The sequence below is a fragment of the Tursiops truncatus genome, chromosome 17 (assembly GCF_011762595.2).
Source record: "Tursiops truncatus isolate mTurTru1 chromosome 17, mTurTru1.mat.Y, whole genome shotgun sequence".
In the NCBI taxonomy this organism is placed as follows: Eukaryota; Metazoa; Chordata; class Mammalia; order Artiodactyla; family Delphinidae; genus Tursiops; species Tursiops truncatus.
In genome coordinates, this window is record NC_047050.1 from 61,142,094 (window position 1) to 61,159,334 (window position 17,241).

The 17,241-nt window shown below is 42.9% G+C and overlaps 1 protein-coding gene across 1 annotated transcript in view; it reads right to left on the minus strand.

Annotated features, from left to right (window-relative positions):
• The window catches only part of HAS2 (hyaluronan synthase 2), a 29,761-nt gene extending 12,812 nt beyond the window's left edge, over nucleotides 1-16,949 (minus strand). The window contains exons 1-2 of the mRNA XM_004324085.4: nucleotides 16,339-16,949; nucleotides 2,914-3,540 (exon numbers count right to left, since the gene is read on the minus strand). Of these exons, the coding sequence (XP_004324133.1) occupies nucleotides 2,914-3,540 (627 nt within the window). The 5' untranslated portion in view covers nucleotides 16,339-16,949. The remainder of the gene's footprint in view (nucleotides 1-2,913; nucleotides 3,541-16,338) is intronic.
• Between the last annotated feature and the right edge of the window lie 292 nt (nucleotides 16,950-17,241).

The following is a 17,241-nucleotide window of genomic DNA, read 5'->3' on the forward strand; positions in this document are numbered from 1 at the left end:
AAGAAAATCTTCCTCATTCACCTCCTTATTTCTCATTCCCTGTATTTGATTTTCTCACTTTATTTTTCTTCTGCTGCTTTTCTATCTTATCTATCCCTGGAAGCAGCCACTAGCATCAAAGATGAATTTCCTACCATGTTGGCTTCGTCTTAAACTAAAGCTTCCCTCCATGTTCTATGTCAGCATTTATTATTTGAGAGGCTACAAGGCTGAAAGAGTAATTACTATAGAAGACTAGAGATGAGAGAGGAGAGATATAAGAGGTGGTGATGGAGAAAGGCTTGCTCTGAAAGAAACCAAAGGGAGCCAACCCAGAAGGCTCAGGAGTGCAGGTAGAAAGGTTAACCTTGAGATAGGAGGTGAGGTGTGGTACCCTTGAGACTGTAAGCAGAAGAGAGTCAGATCTTGACGGCCTTCACAGCCTGTACTTTTGCTGTTCTCTTTTGTAGAAGGCAAGATCATCTGTTTGTAGTTAAGCAGGGAGGAGTTTGGGTAAGGCCCTAGGAGAGTGATGAAGATGTGCAATAACAGACGCGAGAGGAATAAGCAAGACATCTATTCAAGATCAAGTGAAAAGAGTGCTGACTAGTGCTGAGGATCCAGCTGCAACTGGAAACCAATCATTTTGGCCATCTCTCTGCACAGTTAAACAGTGTTCTCTAGCCAGGTTAGCAAGTATGAGCAGATGGTCCATTTCTTCCCCTAGCCCCCATTCTCTCTTGTGTATTAGCACCTGAATTTTGCTTCCTTCCATCCCTAACCAACTTGAACTCCACATTCAATCACTTGTAATATTCAGGAGCCAACATCCTCAAACCCCTCCCTCTTTGTCTTTCTGTGGCTTCTGCTCTGTAACACTTGGGCCCTGGGTCAGTCAGAAGGAAGGATGAGAGTACTATATTAGATTGAACTTTATGCAATTTCCGTTTTTACAGGGCATCGATGAGGCATGGCAGGATAGTATTTACTAGTTTCAGAATGCCAAAAGGTTTTTTACCCCTGTTTGAGTGCTCTGAATGGACTGGAAGTCTCAAGCGGATTTGGTGCCCAGATAACAGCTGCTGCTAGGGTCAGTCTATCTGGAGGCTTCAGCTTGAAGGAAGGAAAGTTCTCAAGCCTGATGAGGGCACTAGCAAAAAGCCTACTCTAAAATTTTATATTTTGTATTAGTTTTTCCTGGACGGGCACAAGTCAAGTTGTCAAGGATAAAAACAAAATTCCAAACAAAATGTTGGGAGAAGGGGCTTTGGGAGAAGCAGGTTAAAAAACAAAGAGAAAAATCTCACAATAATGTCATGATTAGAAAGGACAAATGTAAATTGTTTTAACTAGAATTAAAGGCAAAACAGATGTTTTCTCATTTTAGGCCCAGAGCTTCATTCTTCAAATCCTCTGTAAGTTCCGTAGCCATTCCTTATTTAAAAGTTTCATTTTATCCTCTCATCTGGGCCTGAAGGTGCAATAGGTAAATATGTAAAAATGTCTTGGTTTAACTAAAACAGCCTTATTTGTGAAAGTTCTAGAAATTAGGAGACACTTGGGGTTGAAACTCTAATCAACTCCCTTTTATGCAGATGGTATGAACTGAAGAAATACCTCAAAATTCTTCAGATATTAGCTAAATTAACAACATGTTAATTAGCAATTGACATGTAGTATAGTTTTCAAGTAAGGACTAGATAATCATATAAGAAATACTACTTTAACAGCAAACGCTTTAATAATATTAACAATGCCATTATCAACAACTTTTGCTAAGCCCCTTTGGATACATAATTTGAAATAATTTTCTCAAATCCCTTGTGAGATTTGTTCCTTCTAATCAGGTAACTGAGGTTTGGGAGGTGGTCTTGCTCAAGGTCAACCAGCTACAAATTGTTAATTAGAACCTCAGTCAATTGACATTGAAGCCAGTGGCCACTGCCATCCCATTACACAGGGAGACACACTGGGCATCACTTTGCGTTGAAAAATCCCCTAAAACATATGATGGGTCTTCCAAAAACAAGGATTTCACATTTAAGAAAAGAGGAAAAGTGTCCGGATGGATATTGAAGCCAGAGATAGTTCTCCTTTCTCAATATCATCATGAATAAAATCTAACTAAAATATCTGCACAAAAGTACAACTAGAAAACTCACATGTACCCTATTAATGTTCTAAAGAAGAAACTTTCAGTGAGAACTAGAAGAGGAGAAACCGTAGAATTAGCAGTCAGGGAACTAATGAGAGACACAGCCTGTCTAATTTTCATGCAAGCAAACACCATCACAAATGCTTTCAAAGGTCAAGTTGCACGGAGTGAGGTAATGCTGTTTGGGGAGTGAAATAAACATGACTTAGATTTTGTTCTGGGAAGGTTGTTTTTTTGTGTTTGTTTTCCTTTTCCCTTTTTCTTTTTCTATGTGTTTCAGTTTTGAATTCCTACACTTTTAAATCAAAATTGTTTTCATCGCCCCCATTTTGCCTAGTCTCTGTGAAAACTATTTTATAGCTTCCCCTTGGCCCTGCAGATTTTCTCAAGCTCATTCTGCCGGAGGAGACACTATTTTCTTACAACGCTGGAGATTTTAAGAGTGTGGAAAATGAGGTTGGAATTGATTTGGCAGAACCAAGGGGGCAGAGAAGGTAAGGGAGGGGAAGAGAAGGAAGGAAGGGTCTCACGTTCAAAATAATCTTGATTTCCAACCAATAACACTGCACAAGCTAAGCATTTTCATAGATAGATTTAACCGTTTTACAAGATTTTTTTTCTCTCTTTCAGAATGTGCTTTCAACAGTCATGCTGTTTTCAGATGAACTGAAAGAAGCACTGTGTCCAGAAGGGACAAGGATGGACTATAGCATATGACTGGAGAGATACAAAAGATGCTTTATTTAAATGTGTTTGTCCTGGCAGATGTGGAAACCTACCTGAACATAATCCACACTTCGTCCCAGTGCTCTGAAAGCCGTGTACATGACTTCTCTTTTTCCACCCCATTTTTGCATGATGCAAATACTCTTGTTGGACAAGACCAACTGGGTGACATGTTGTGAGCTTTCTTTATGTGACTCATCCGTCTCACCAGGACCTTTCACGTGAAAGTTGTTTTTCCAGATATAAGTGGCTGATTTATCCCTGCCCATGACTTCGCTGAAGATGTCCATCATGTAAAGGTCATCTTCCGAATTTCCATCTATGACCATGACAACTTTAATTCCAGGGTAGGTTAGCCTTTTCACAGATTGCAAACATTTCCGTAAGTAGTCTGGATCTTCTTGATATGCAGCAATGCAAAGAGCAACAGTTTTGTTCAACTTAATGGGGGTTTCTAGAGATTTTTTCATTTTTCGGTGCTCCAAAAAGGCAAACAGGCTTTGGATGATGAGGTGTGATGCTAAAAAGGCACCATATAGTCCAAAAGAGAAATAGTAATTATCTGTTTGGATAAATTGGTAGCCAACAATATAAGCAGCTGTGATTCCAAGGAGTAGAGAAACTCCAAAAAGTGTGGTTCCAATTATTCTCAGGATACATAGAAACCTCTCACAATGCATCTGCAAAATAATCACATGATATACTTGGTTAGCCACTCTTGTCCCATACTTGTTGTATACCTGGTATCACAGGGAGAGCATTGGACTAGAAGCATTCCAGGTGTTCTAACCTTGAGTTTCTCACTTAACTAGTTGTATGACTTCCTGCATCTCAGTTTGCTCATCTGCAAAACAGGGATAAGGATGCCCTTTCTGCATACCTCAGAGAACTGTTTCAAACATCAAATGAGAGGATGATGCAGTGTACCATTGAAAACCGTAATGCACATATGCATTAGTTTTAGTACATTAGATCATTTGTCTAAGGATGCACTCTATGTATGTGGTCATAGCTAAGCATAAGATCTAAATATTTTGTGAGCCAGGCACTCTTTCTTCTTGTGCCATCGTGTTCCCTCACCACAATACTGACCAGTGAAAAATCTACAGGTTTTGCTAAATTTCTTATGTGTAGTTTTTTTTCAATACATTTATTTATTTTATTTATTTATTTTTGGCTGTGTTGGGTCTTCGTTGCTGCGCACGGGCTTTCTCTAATTGTGGCTCGTGGGCTCTAGAGCACCGGCTCAGTAGTTGTGGCGTACGGGCTTAGCTGCTCCGCGGCATGTGGGATCTTCCCGGACCAGGGCTCGAACCCGTGTCCCCTGCATTGGCAGGCGGATTCTTAACCACTGCGCCACCAGGGAAGTCCCTCTCATGTGTAGTTTTATCTCATCTCCAGTGGAAATCCCTCAGCTCACACCTTTCCCATGCAGCTAGCCAAGGTTGAACGTAAGGATACGTGGATTCTATCCTTCTAGGTCTTCCATCAACTAGCTCTGTGACTTCGAGCCAGTTGCTTTTCCTCTCTGGGCCTTGGTCTTTAAAAATCTGTTAAATGAGGGCATTTAGACTCAATTATTTCCCAAGTCTCTGTTGCCATTAAAATTTCTTTATGCATAGATATCCTACACAGACATTTATCAAAGCCCCTGAAATTCTGTATTACATTCCTTTGTTCAAATGGCTGTCTCCCTCATCCATCATTCATACCAGCTGGTTCGAACCTGGTGATCAGGAACTTTACTGGAATACAGTAAGAACACAATAAATGTTTGCAGAAATAAATCATACAATTAGAGAAGAAATAGCATCATGCTTAATTTCAACAGGTAAATTTTCTTTTGTCTTAAGAGCTTTAACACATTAGACCTAAAAACACATCCCAGTTCTTAATAATATACAATTTTGTACACCTCCCTAGCCTTTGTGAATCTCCTGAAATATTTTGAACTAGAGTACAGGAGGATCATATATTTCATATTTCTCAAAGCATCTCCAATTATGAGCATAGAAGAGGTGCTTGGTAGACCTTTAAAATTTGTTTCTTTTTGGTTTCCTAGACCCAGTTCCAACATGTGGAGGAGAGGGGGTTTCCTACACATGTCACAAACAATTCTCTAGACACCTGCTGGGTGCCTGACAATTAAATCAATGTTGATATCATATGCCTGACAGAATCAGATTCCACAGGTTAAGAGTTCAGTCCTACAAGACTGCCCCCCACAAACACCCACACTTCAGATGCCAGTTGCAAGCCCAGGTTGTTACCTGTAATTACGATAAACTGGGTAAAAACCAGAGGTTCACAAGACCCCCTCCTGTGTTCAATTAATTTGCTAGAAGGAACTCACAGAACCAGGAAACCTGTTTACTCATTAGATTACTGGTTTATTATAAAAGGATGTAACTCAGGAACAGCCAGATGCACAGGGCAAGGTATGGGGAAAGGGCATGGAGTTCCAGGCCCCACTCTCCCCAAATCTCCACATGTTCATCGATCCATAAGCTCTCTGAACCCTCTCCTTTGGGGTTTTTAGAGACTCCATTACATAGGCATGATTGATTATATCATTGACCATTGGCAACTGAACTCAATCTCCAGTCTGTCTTCCCTCCTCAATGGTCTGGGCAGGGAAATGGAAGTTCCAACCCTCTAATCACATGTTTGGCTCTACTGGCAACCAGACTCAACCAGGTGCATTCCAAAAGTCACCTCATGAGCATAACGAAAGACATCTCTAAATTTGCAAGTAACTCCAATTTAATCTTTTCCCTTAATTCAACTAATTTTTGAAAGCTAAGTAAATTTATTTTCAAAGTTACTTTGGGCTAAGCAATTACCTCTGTAAAATCTCTTATTGGATATGCTATTTATATTTCCCTATTCCACATTAAGACTTAAAATTGAATGTTGAGGGCTTCCCTGGTGGCGCAGTGGTTGAGAGTCCGCCTGCCGATGCGGGGGACGCGTGTTCGTGCCCCAGTCCGGGAAGATCCCACATGCCGCAGAGCGGCTGGGCCCGTGAGCCATGGCTGCTGAGCCTGCGCGTCCGGAGCCTGTGCTCCGCAACCAGAGAGGCTACAACAGTGAGAGGCCCGCGTACCGCAAAAAAAAAAAAAAAATTGAATGTTGATATAAAACCTATTAACATCTTGATTTACTAGCTGTGTGGCCATCACATCCCTCAGCTCCAAGTGCCACCATTCACATTCTAGCCCCTGTGGTCATCACTGAGGTGGTCCTGAGTGGGTATGCATTACACTTTAGGGCAGCTTACTGTGACTGCTCACCAACTGTGTTTCCACTCCTTCTGAGCAGACTGCTTGATGTGGCCATGGCATTCCAGCCTTTGATAATCTGAGACGTGCCACTTCCAATAGGGCTTTTAAGGGGGAGAATCGGCCTCCTGCAATATCTCTTTTCCCTCCACAGTCTTGGTGTACATATCAACAGGTCCTAAGGGATTGCAGAGCCCAAAGATAGAGGGAGCTTCCTTGAACTGCCACATGGAAGGAAGCCAGCCACCAATGCCACCAATCAGGAATACCTGCCTTGGACTCTTATGTTAACAAGAAATAATTTTTGAGTTTGTGTTTGTTTGTGTGCCCATTACTCATTTTGGGTTTAGCTTCCCAAACTCATTACAATCTAAGTAATGCAGAGCAGGCTGGAGACCAGGGTTTGAGCTTGTGGACGTTATTTTTCTTTGTGAAATGGAGATGATGGTACTTGTCAACAACCCTTCACAGGGCTACAGTGAGGAGCAAAATCAAAGTGTTTGTGAAACTGTTTTTAAAAAATCAGAAACACAATACAAAGTATCAGCTAACATGGAAGCTAAAAAAACAAAGCAAAACAAAAACCAAATGTGCGTTCCACTTTTAGCACGTATATAGGATTTCATAGAATGCAACAAGTACCCTGATAAAGGTAATCACAACACAAATGGAAAGTTCAAGCTGCTGGGCAATGGTTAAATGCTGAGTTTTCAATGAAAGGCAAGAGAGCACAGCATCCCTTGTTAATTAAAACTTCTGATCGGATGCTGAAAACTCCCAAAGTGTACATTAACTAATGCCTAAAGGTTCTGGGAGCACCAGACTAGGAACTTGTCTTTTCCAAGACATGAGTCATTCTCCCAAGAGTGAAAAATTTCAAGGCGACTAAAACTCTCTGCCTGGGAGAAGCTTAAAAGTGTGTTCTGCTTGTGTTTCAAATCAGCATAGCCAGCAAAAGAACCGCCTGCTATTCTTTTCCATTATTCACATTTTCCTTGCTTTTATCAGCACGTGTGGACGCAGAAAGTGTTCGCATAGCATCTGCTGGCCACTGCTGAAGTGGGAACACCCTCTTACATCATAGGAGTCTACAGAATGTCCTTTTTCAGCCTGGGAAAAATTGCTAGTAAACTGCAGCAATAGAACCTTTCTATTTCTGCAAGGTATCGTGTTGTTGCCTAGTACGACACATGTAGCATCTCAGTACAGGCCAAAGGGTTAAAGAGCCAGCTGCATTGAGGGAATAGATTGATCTCAGGGACTGACGCACAGGATGTTTCTTTATAATTTCAGAGATATGGGCACCATATGTGTGAGACTTTCTGAGACAATCCCCAATTCAAATGCTCTGTTTCATAAGCAAACCCTCCTTCTCAGACATATGGTTTATTGCTAAATTGGAAAATATGGTTAGTTTCACCCCAGATCATTTGCTGATAGAAGACTTAGAAATCTACCTCCCATAAAGAGTGAAAATATAAAACTTGGATTTTTTTAGCCCAGGATTAGACTTTAGTCTATTAATTGATTTTTAAGTTGCTCTTGGACTTGATACCAATTATTCACCAAGGACTAGTCTTCACAGAATTCTAGGCCAAACCAAGTGTTAAAGAATAGCTTGGTGCACCTTAATGTAAACTCCACAAAATCAACAGATTTTATATATATTTTTTTCACTAATGTGCCCCAAGGACATAGAACATTGCCTGGGTTATGGTTGGTATTCAGGAAATAATTGCTGAATGATAGATGTGACTTTATTCCTAAATATCATCATTGGCATCATTATTATGTCAGCTAACTTTTTTCATCATTTATTAGGCAACAGGCATTTAATTCAAGTTTTGTTTACTTGAATAGCAAAATTTTATTTAAGTTTAATAACTTTAGGGGATAAATATACTGTTAATCTCATGTTACAAATCACATATACATATGACAAGGCAACCAAGACTGAGTATTTAGGTAACTTACCCCAAATCACACAACCAGGAGTAGGGTTCACACGGTGGCATAATGCCAGGTGACTAGACTGTCCTCAGTAAATAAATGTTGGCTGAACAGATGTGAACCTTCATGACAAAATAGGCAACATCCTTTTGCTTCTGATTAATAAACATGTGTGTAAGGAAAGATTAGAAAAGAACGTTGAAAACTGTTTTCCTGCTGTAATGGAAAAATGGATATCATGTACTCAGGTACAGATACAACACCAGCCTGTACTCAGAGGAGATTGCTGGGGTCCTATACCTTCCTATGTGCGTACAGTCAAAAGGGACCTGGAGTGATGTTGTCCGAAAGGGAGCTGGCTGCTGGTTCCACCTACATGGCAGCAGTGATGCTCTTAATGCCAACAGTCAAAATCCTGTTTAACCATAAGAGAGGCGCTTCGGTTTCCATTGGTTCCACCTGTAGAGCAGATATAAGCCTTGCTGTTTGCTCGTATACCCCAAGTGGGACTCTATAGGTCATTGGGCATCAGAGACCTTTCCTCCCCTTGACCTTCCTTGTATTAACCAGACAGCAAATGGCGGATGAGAGAGAATACCAGCTGCTTTCACTGCCCTAGTGCAGTGGTGAGAACCGAGTTCCCTCAGCTTTCATTAAGGGGGCCTTCTGTTTTGGATCAGGGAGAAGCTAAAGTGAATTCAAATGAGTCAAGTCAGCATCTAGGAAAGGCTGCAGGCATTATGCCAAGTGATACCTCTTCTGAGAGGCCCTAGCTTACCACTCCTTCCAAAGTGTTTCCTCCAGTAAATCAACTATACTCCAAAAAAAAGTTTTTTAATAAAAGGAAACATTTTTTAAAAAAAGACTCCTCCACCCTGCCCTCTCTTCACTCCCTGTCACTCTCTCTTCTGACCCTGTTTGATTTTCTAAGTTACACTAAGAACACTCTTTGGCCATAGGGACTTGCGTATCTCAATTAACTGTGTGTTCCTGTATCATAAAACAAGGTGTGGCACACAGTAGGTACTCAATAAACACATTTTAAATAAGTGAAAAAATCATGTGGACCCACGTTGTCAATGCAGACTGACAGAGCACAGGGCCCTCCTCTATCTTTGCTGCAGGGGCAATGAATATGCTGAGCCCTTAAGGGTATCCTTCATCCAGCAGGTTTTTTCCTTCTTTTAAAACCAGTTCTATGATTTCTTGCCCAGCTATTTAAAGGTCATGATTGTAGAGGGTACCAGACAGGCTCTACAAGACCTTTGGGTAACAGACTTTAAAAAGGCAAATGGGGGCTTCCCTGGTGGCACAGTGGTTGGGGGTCCGCCTGCCGATGCAGGGGACACGGGTTCGTGCCCCGGTCCAGGAGGATCCCACGTGCCGCGGAGCGGCTGGGCCCGTGAGCCATGGCTGCTGAGCCTGCGCGTCCGGAGCCTGTGCTCCGCAACCGGAGAGGCTACAACAGTGAGAGAGACCCGCGTACCGCCAAAAAAAAAAAAAAAAAAAAAAAGGCAAATGGTCCCTAACAGCATTTCCTGAAATTATAAGTTGTAGTCTGAGTAATCTTATGAGTTCATGGGTCAAGTTTGGAGCATGAGGGATAATGAGATCATCTTTTTTTCCATTTAAACTCTAGTTGTCTTACAATATTTATTGTCCATTAATCTACACTCCGCTTTGTGTTTAGTGCTAATGACTTGTGAGTGTGTGTGTGTATATGTGTGTGTTTGGGTGTACACACCCACATATATTGGCCTCTGGAACCAGACTGAGTTGGAATAGACTCCTGACTATCTTAATGGTTTCTTTTAAAGATTGGGTAACCTCAAACAAGCTACATAATACTTGTCATCTTCAGTTTCTTCATCTATAAAATGGAACTAGTCATATGGACTTCACCTAATTATGAGATTAAAAGATGGAGCTCATTTAAATACCTAAAAAGAAATCATCAGCAGAGCTCAGTGATGTCGGCTCTCTGCCGGTTAATACCCTGCCAGTACCTACCTAATCAGCCTGACTCTCCTCCCCTTTAAGCTGTTGTTTGTTAGTTAACAAGGGGTAACTCTGGCATAATGGAAAGAATAACAGGGCAGGGAAGAAATGGATTCAAGCCCAAGTTCTGCCTCATATTAACCATCCAACTTTAAACAAAGCACTTGAGGGGTCTATGAATGAGAGCCATGTGTCCTTGGACAATTAATATCCCTGACATCAAATATTTTGGGGTATAATTCAATTTGTTCATTTTAATGATTTTAACCAGGGCTGAGTGTCTAGAAGAAGGATGGATGCAGGCTGCACTGTGGGCAGTCTCATCATAGTCACCTGAACAAGGGTGAATGCAAAGAGCAAACTGATATTGGGATCTGCTCTCTGAGCCTCATTTCCTCATCTGCAAAATGGGAATGATACCTTTTGCAGGCTTACTGTAACCAGGTAAGGAATACATATATTTATTGCAGCGTTAATGGGATATTAATGGCTTCAATATCTTAACATAAAGGAACAGTTACTCTTGCACAAGTAACACTTGCACTTTCTACTTCTGCGAGGTATCTCGTTGTTGCCTAGTATCACAGTACAAAGGGGTAAAAGACACATTTAGAGGAAGCTTTACTGAGGGAATAGATTGATCTCAGGGACTGACACGCAAAATCTAATAAAGACAAGATCAATGTCCTTTTACTTGTAGCCAATGTTTAAACAGACAAAAGCACAAAGGACAACAGGAGATATTTTTTAAAATGTTTGTTTAGTGAATGCATGGCTCAAGATCACATCTAATATAAATAAATAGCAGAAATGGTTTTAGAACACAGGTTTTCTTTACTCGTAAACTGGTGTCGTGTGGGAGGAGGGGGAAATAGGCCTCAAGTCATGCAGAATGATTAGAATTAGGAATATTTACTTAGGCAGGTGACACTAGCAAGGCATATGGAAATGTACTTCTTTGTAACAAGACATATTCTGCTTGTGACCATTTGTCTGCTAACAGTGGATTAGAAAGCATGGTGAGCAAAAGATCAAAAAGCAGTGGTTCCCAAATGTTGATGTACATCCAAATCACCAGGGAATCTGTAAATATTACTGACGTGTGGCTTCTGAAACATTCCCAGTTAATTGGCATGGGGTGCTACAAGGGCATCAGGAGTTTTTAAATCTCTTTAAGTAATTCTAATTGTGACAAAGTTTGGCAATCCCTGGCTTAAAGTCTATGAAAACGTTCATGATCTCATTTGCATTGTTATACATCCCTCAGATGTATTGCCTCTGCTACCGTCCTCAACTAGAAATCCTAAGAGAAGTACCCAGATGAAATCTCCCAGCACTCTACACGTTAGAGCACATGACCCTCCCCTTCTCCCTTTCTGACCTCCTCTCCCTCTCTGGCTTTGAAGCTGGCCTTTGTCTTTCCAGTCCCACTGCACTTACTCTAGCAGAGACCTGGACCAGAGCTTGCAGGGTTAGGCAATACACCTTCCGAAGACCTTGTCACCTGAGCTGTCTCTGGATCCAGAGCTTTACATTTCAGATTTCTCTTCATTTGCACCAGCTGTATTGAGCAAAGACTTTCTAAGATGTCCATTCTCCCAACTGCCTTATTGGTTCCTGAATTTTGCCATCCTAAACTTCATCCTAAAGTTCGCTGTGGCAAAGGGGGAAATTACAGGAAGACTTAGCATGGAATCCTAGCTCTACATGTTCCTGCATCATGGGCCCTGTCTCTATAGGTCATTCCCTATGTAGCCATATATACCACAATGCCAAATTTCTTCATGAAATCTTTCCTGATCTCTCTCAATCAGATGTGTTTTCTCCTCAGTGTGAACCCCCATAAAACTTGACTAACCCAGCTGCAGTATAGTCCAGCTCAAGGGTGTTATATTCAAGAATTCCTGTATTAAATTTCATCCACTCTCCTTATTAACACTGTGACTTTGAGTGGGTTACTTAAGCTTTCTGAGGCAAGGTTCCTTTTTTTCATAAAGTTTTCTTTGGTGGGCAGGAGGGATACTAGATATAATGTATGTCAAGTATCTACTTCAATGCCTGAAACGTATTAGACATGTGATAAATAGTTGCTATTACTTTCTTTATGGGCCAGATTGCATTTTGCCTTATACTGTGGTTATTTAAAAACTTCTTTCAGGGACTTCCCTGGTGGCGTGGTGATTAAGAATCCTCCTGCCATTGCAGGGGACATGGGTTCAAGCCCTGGTCCGGGAAGATCCCACATGCCACAGAGCAACTAAGCCCGTGCACCACAACTCCTGAGCCCGTGCTCTAGAGCCTGCGTGCCACAACTACTGAGCCTGAGCTCTAGAGCCCGCGAGCCACAACTACTGAAGCCCAGCGTGCCTAGAGCCCGTGCTCCGCAACAAGAGAAGCCACCATAATGAGAAGCCTGCGCACCGCAACGAAGAGTAGCCCCCGCTCACCGCAACTAGAGAAAGCCCACATGCAGCAACAAAGACCCAACACAGCCAAAAATAAATTTAAAAAAAAACACTAAACTTCTCTGAGTATGCTTTTTCTATGATGAATTCGATTTAGATATGCACTACATCTTGTTCATTTTTAAATAAACTGCAGTACAGATTACGCTTTTAAGAGACATTCATTTCTAAATATTTTATTATTTAAATTGAAAAATATTTGAATTTGACCTTGTATTTATTTTGACTCATATATCAGTGACATTTTCTTAGATTGTAAGGCAGTATATATATAAACTCCACATGTTATAGCTAACATTAAGTTATAGGTAACATTCAAAATATTATTGAATTTAAGGTATATGCAGTGGGATGATACTAAGTCTATGCAGATTGCTGCTACAGAGGAAAGGATTAAAACCAAACTGGGGTGATGGAAATGATTTTCCTGCAGGGAGCTGTCCCCCCATTCAGCTGTCCTAGCACTGCCACCGGTTCTGTCCTTACAGCCTCTTCGTGGAACACAGCTTGGGTGTGCATGGATAAAAAGAGAACCCAGAAAGGGACAATGGGGTTCACGCTCTATTCTGCAATTACATTAACTCATAGCTCCCACATTGTATAAAACTCAAGAAGTTAATAATGTAACATGCTACTTGTTCTTAGATTAAAAATATAACTGTGGGGCTTCCCTGGTGGTGCAGTGGTTGAGAGTCCGCCTGCCGATGCAGGGGACACGGATTCGTGTCCCCGTCCGGGAGGATGCCACATGCCGCGGAGCGGCTGGTCCCGTGAGCCATGGCCGCTGAGCCTGCGCGTCCGGAGCCTGTGCTCCGCAACGGGAGAGGCCACAACAGTGAGAGGCCCGCGTACCGGAAAAAAAATATATATATATATATATATATATATATATATATATATAACTGTGTAATATAGCTTTGCTAAAGGGGATCTCCCCATTAATCCATAGATAAGGCCTTTCTTCACAGTGCCAATGATAGAAAATAAATGAATCAGTGACAGGCATGAATTTAACAATTCAAGAAATATTTCTTCAAAATAAACTTAGCTGATAAGGAAACCATGGGCAAAAAAATATTTATGAAATTCAACATCGTGGGACTATTCTACAGACTTAACATTAACGATTAGTTTCAATATGACTTACTTTCTAGTAAGTCTGTTACTCATTTGTTGCACAATTCTTGTTTTCCAGGAAGGTAGCTGACTAAACGTTTTGTGGAGAGTGACATTCAAATTTGATGCTAGTCACTGATTTAAGACCTTGAATTCTTATAAACACCATAGCTTTCTCTGATAAGAAAGGATTCAGTTCTAGGTACAATACAAGTAATTCTGGTAATTTACATGTCAACACTTCTACAATAAGCTTTTCTGTTCACCCAACTCAGATGTTATATAAATAAGAGAAAGAAAACAGGAGAAATGATATCCTCATTATAATGCTCTAATCCAGAAATGTATCAGAATTTTGAATTATTAGCCCCAATATTGCTTAATGCATACACAACTACATATACTAAAATTTGTACTTCAAAGAGTTAAACTTTATTGAAAATTTAAAAGAATAGCCAAAATATTAGGAAAACCTTTGGTGGGATATGATAAGTATTTAAAAAAAAAAGACAGTATTTCAGCTGCCTGAGTAATCTTATTTAGCTTCTAGAATAATGCAGTGAAAACTAATGTAATGAATGAGTCAATTTGCACAAATTGGAATGAAAGGAAAAACAAAGTTTAGAAGTGAAGAGTTCTTTTCAAACCGATTCTGTCACATTTTCAATTGTATCTACAAATAGTTTGATGGGCATAACTATTTGTTCTACCCAATTCTATGTAAATACACATTTTAATTTTTAGCCTTTCATCATTGGCATGTTTGAATGTGTGCTGACCTTTACAATATTTTGTTAAAATGACCTTTTCAAAAAATCTCAATCCTGTTTTAAACCTTCAAAGGCACATTATCCTATGCCTTCACTACAATAAGAAATCTGCCGGAAAAAAGCCTTGAAATCTACAGTGGGCCGTGAAGTTGTTCTTATCTGTCGCTTCCCTTTTCCAGCAATGTTCAGCTACCGACTTCCTTGGCTTTACTCTAAGGCCGAGCTGAAAGTGTATATATACTCAGGCCTCAAGTTGGGGAAGCCCTCGGTCGCCAATCAGGACTTCCCGACCTATTGCGTCACACCTCCCCCCTAGGTGTGACGTCAAAGGCAATCCCAGGCCAGTCACGTGGGTTGGAGTAGTGTAGCCTTTCTGGGCAGCTGTTAGGGAGACACCCGGCAGCAATGGCCCCCAAGGGTGTGGAACCGGGCAGGGAGGAGCCAGCAGAGCTCCTACACCCACCTCCTGGGAGCAGGGCTGTAGCAGCTCACTCCAGCCAGAGGCGCGTGGGGTTGGTGACTCCCAAGTACTTAGCGCGGGCGTCTGGGGGATGGAGGGAGCGGCCGCGGGAAGCTGGCACCTAAGGCTGTGTAATAGGACCCAGGTCTTGAAAACCCTCCTCCCCAGGCACCGCCTCTCAGCTCCCAGCCTCTCTTTCCAGCCTTCATTATCCCTTCAGAGCCACTTCCCCTCGGCTGCGTATCCTCAGCCTGAGGAAAAGCCTCTAGCCTCTCAGTCCTCGCTCTCACACAGACCCTCCTTTCAGACCCGCCCTCCGGTTCACAGGGACCCATTTTGTAGCCCTCGCTCGCGCTGGGCGGGAACCACCGTGACGAATTCCGCCCAAGGTGTTGATTATCCATCCCAACCTAGCCTCTGGCTCGCCTCCCACCTTCACCCCGGCTCCCACAGCCCATCCCCGACCCGGGGCTGGGCGCTCGGGAAGGCACCCCCAAATCCCCACCCGACTGTGTCCCGCGCTGCAGCTGCGGAAAGAGGCGCCAGCGTGCTCTTTGCCACGTCGGAATTGGCTCCCGGGACGCTGCAGCTGCTTGCGCGCAGCACGCGGTCCCCGCGCACGCCCTGCCCTCGCGGGCCGGCGGGCAGCCCTGCAGCCAAGAGGAGGGATGCGCGCCCTCCTCTCGCTCGGGTCTCCGAGTGCCACTGCTTGGGTCAGGGACCCCAGACCGTATATGGCTTCTGGAGCCGGGCTGAGCCCGGACAGACCCACAGTGACACTTTAATGGGGTGCAGGGAGTGCAAAGGAGGGAGGCCAGGGGAAGACGGGGAGTGGCCGAACGAGGCCGGTAGCTTGCGAGGAGGTGGCGAAGGACCCTCCTTCTCTGGGGCCAGAGCTGGGACGCAGGATCGCTTTAACCCTTTGCATTCCAAGTAAGAAACAGGCTTCCCACTTGCAAAACGCGCTAGGCTGTACAGGGCTTTCCTTCCCACAGATAATGTGTGGGAAAAAAAGAAGAGAAGTGATGGGAATAAGGGGGAAGGGGGAGGCTGCGCGGAATGCATTTTCCATACACAGTGGAAATTCTTGTTTCCTAACTCGTGAGCCCCTCTGCAGCTCGGGAAGATGCGGAATGGAAAAGTACATCCAAGGACTTGCAGCCTTTCCCAGGCAAAGAGGTTACCTGTGTTCCAGAAAGGCAGCGGATTTCTGGCGAGCGCCGCAGGGATGGGAGAAAACAGAGGAAATGTTGCTAAGCCGGACAGTGATCTGAAATATCCCCTGATTTGCAGTCTGTTGGAAATTTTCAGACCTCAAACTTTTCTGTCGAAAACGGACTTAAATTTGTTTTTAACTCTTAACGTGAATAATGTCTTCCCTCTCCCTGGCCTATTCGAGGACCCTCGCCGTTCACCAAATCGCGCCAGTGTAACGTACCTTGTTCAGCTCTTGGTCATAAAGTTGTCCTCAGCCTGTCTGTGTGGTCCCGGAGGGTCGGTGGCGGGCAGTTTCCAAAACTGAGGTAATAGGAGATCAGATGAATTTGAGACGACCGGCCAAAAAAAATAAAAAAATTAAAAACAACATTTAAAAAGGATGGGGGAGTCTTAAATGCTTAGGTCTCCCTCACTTAAAAAAAATCACTAGTATTTTTTAATATTTCCGTTGCACTTCAATCTTCTAACTCTTAAAGAAAATGTTATCTGTGCTTTGAAAATAAATTAACTTTATTTTATTTTATGCTCTAGTTCCCCCTCCCCTAATATCGGAAAGTCTCTTCTTCGTATTAAAAAAAAAAAAAAAGCCTGGTGAAAACTCAGCAGAACCCAGGAAGCGTAGAATCGGGAGAAAGTCTTTGGCTGGGGCTGGTTCAAGTCCCTGGTTCAATGGGCTGCTGGAAGCCAGGACTGGGTAATTCTTTCCAGACGTCTTGACTTCTCCTTCCTCGCGGTTGTTGCCTTTCTGCCTCCTCCAACTTAAGGGGGTCTTAACAAGTGAGCTGGTGGGTGTTTTAATAGGGCGGAGGAGGGAGTGGGGGTGAGGGGAGTGGAGAAGGGAGGTGCGGACTGGGGAACCCGGAGGGGAGGGAACTGGGAGCGTGGGCGGGCGGGAGACGGGGAGGAGGAGAGGCAGAGAGAAATTGGCCATTCAAAGCTCTCTCTGAGCTAGCGGCCGGTTCTAAACGCCAATGAATTCAATTAACTTGATTGCAAACGTGTGCAGAGAAATGTTGTGCACACATGCTGGCCACCACCTGATTCCCTCCTTTCCTCCAGCAGTGGAGCCGGGAGGCCACGCTGTGTAGACTGACTTCCTCTGAGCTACAAGGATTCCCACTTC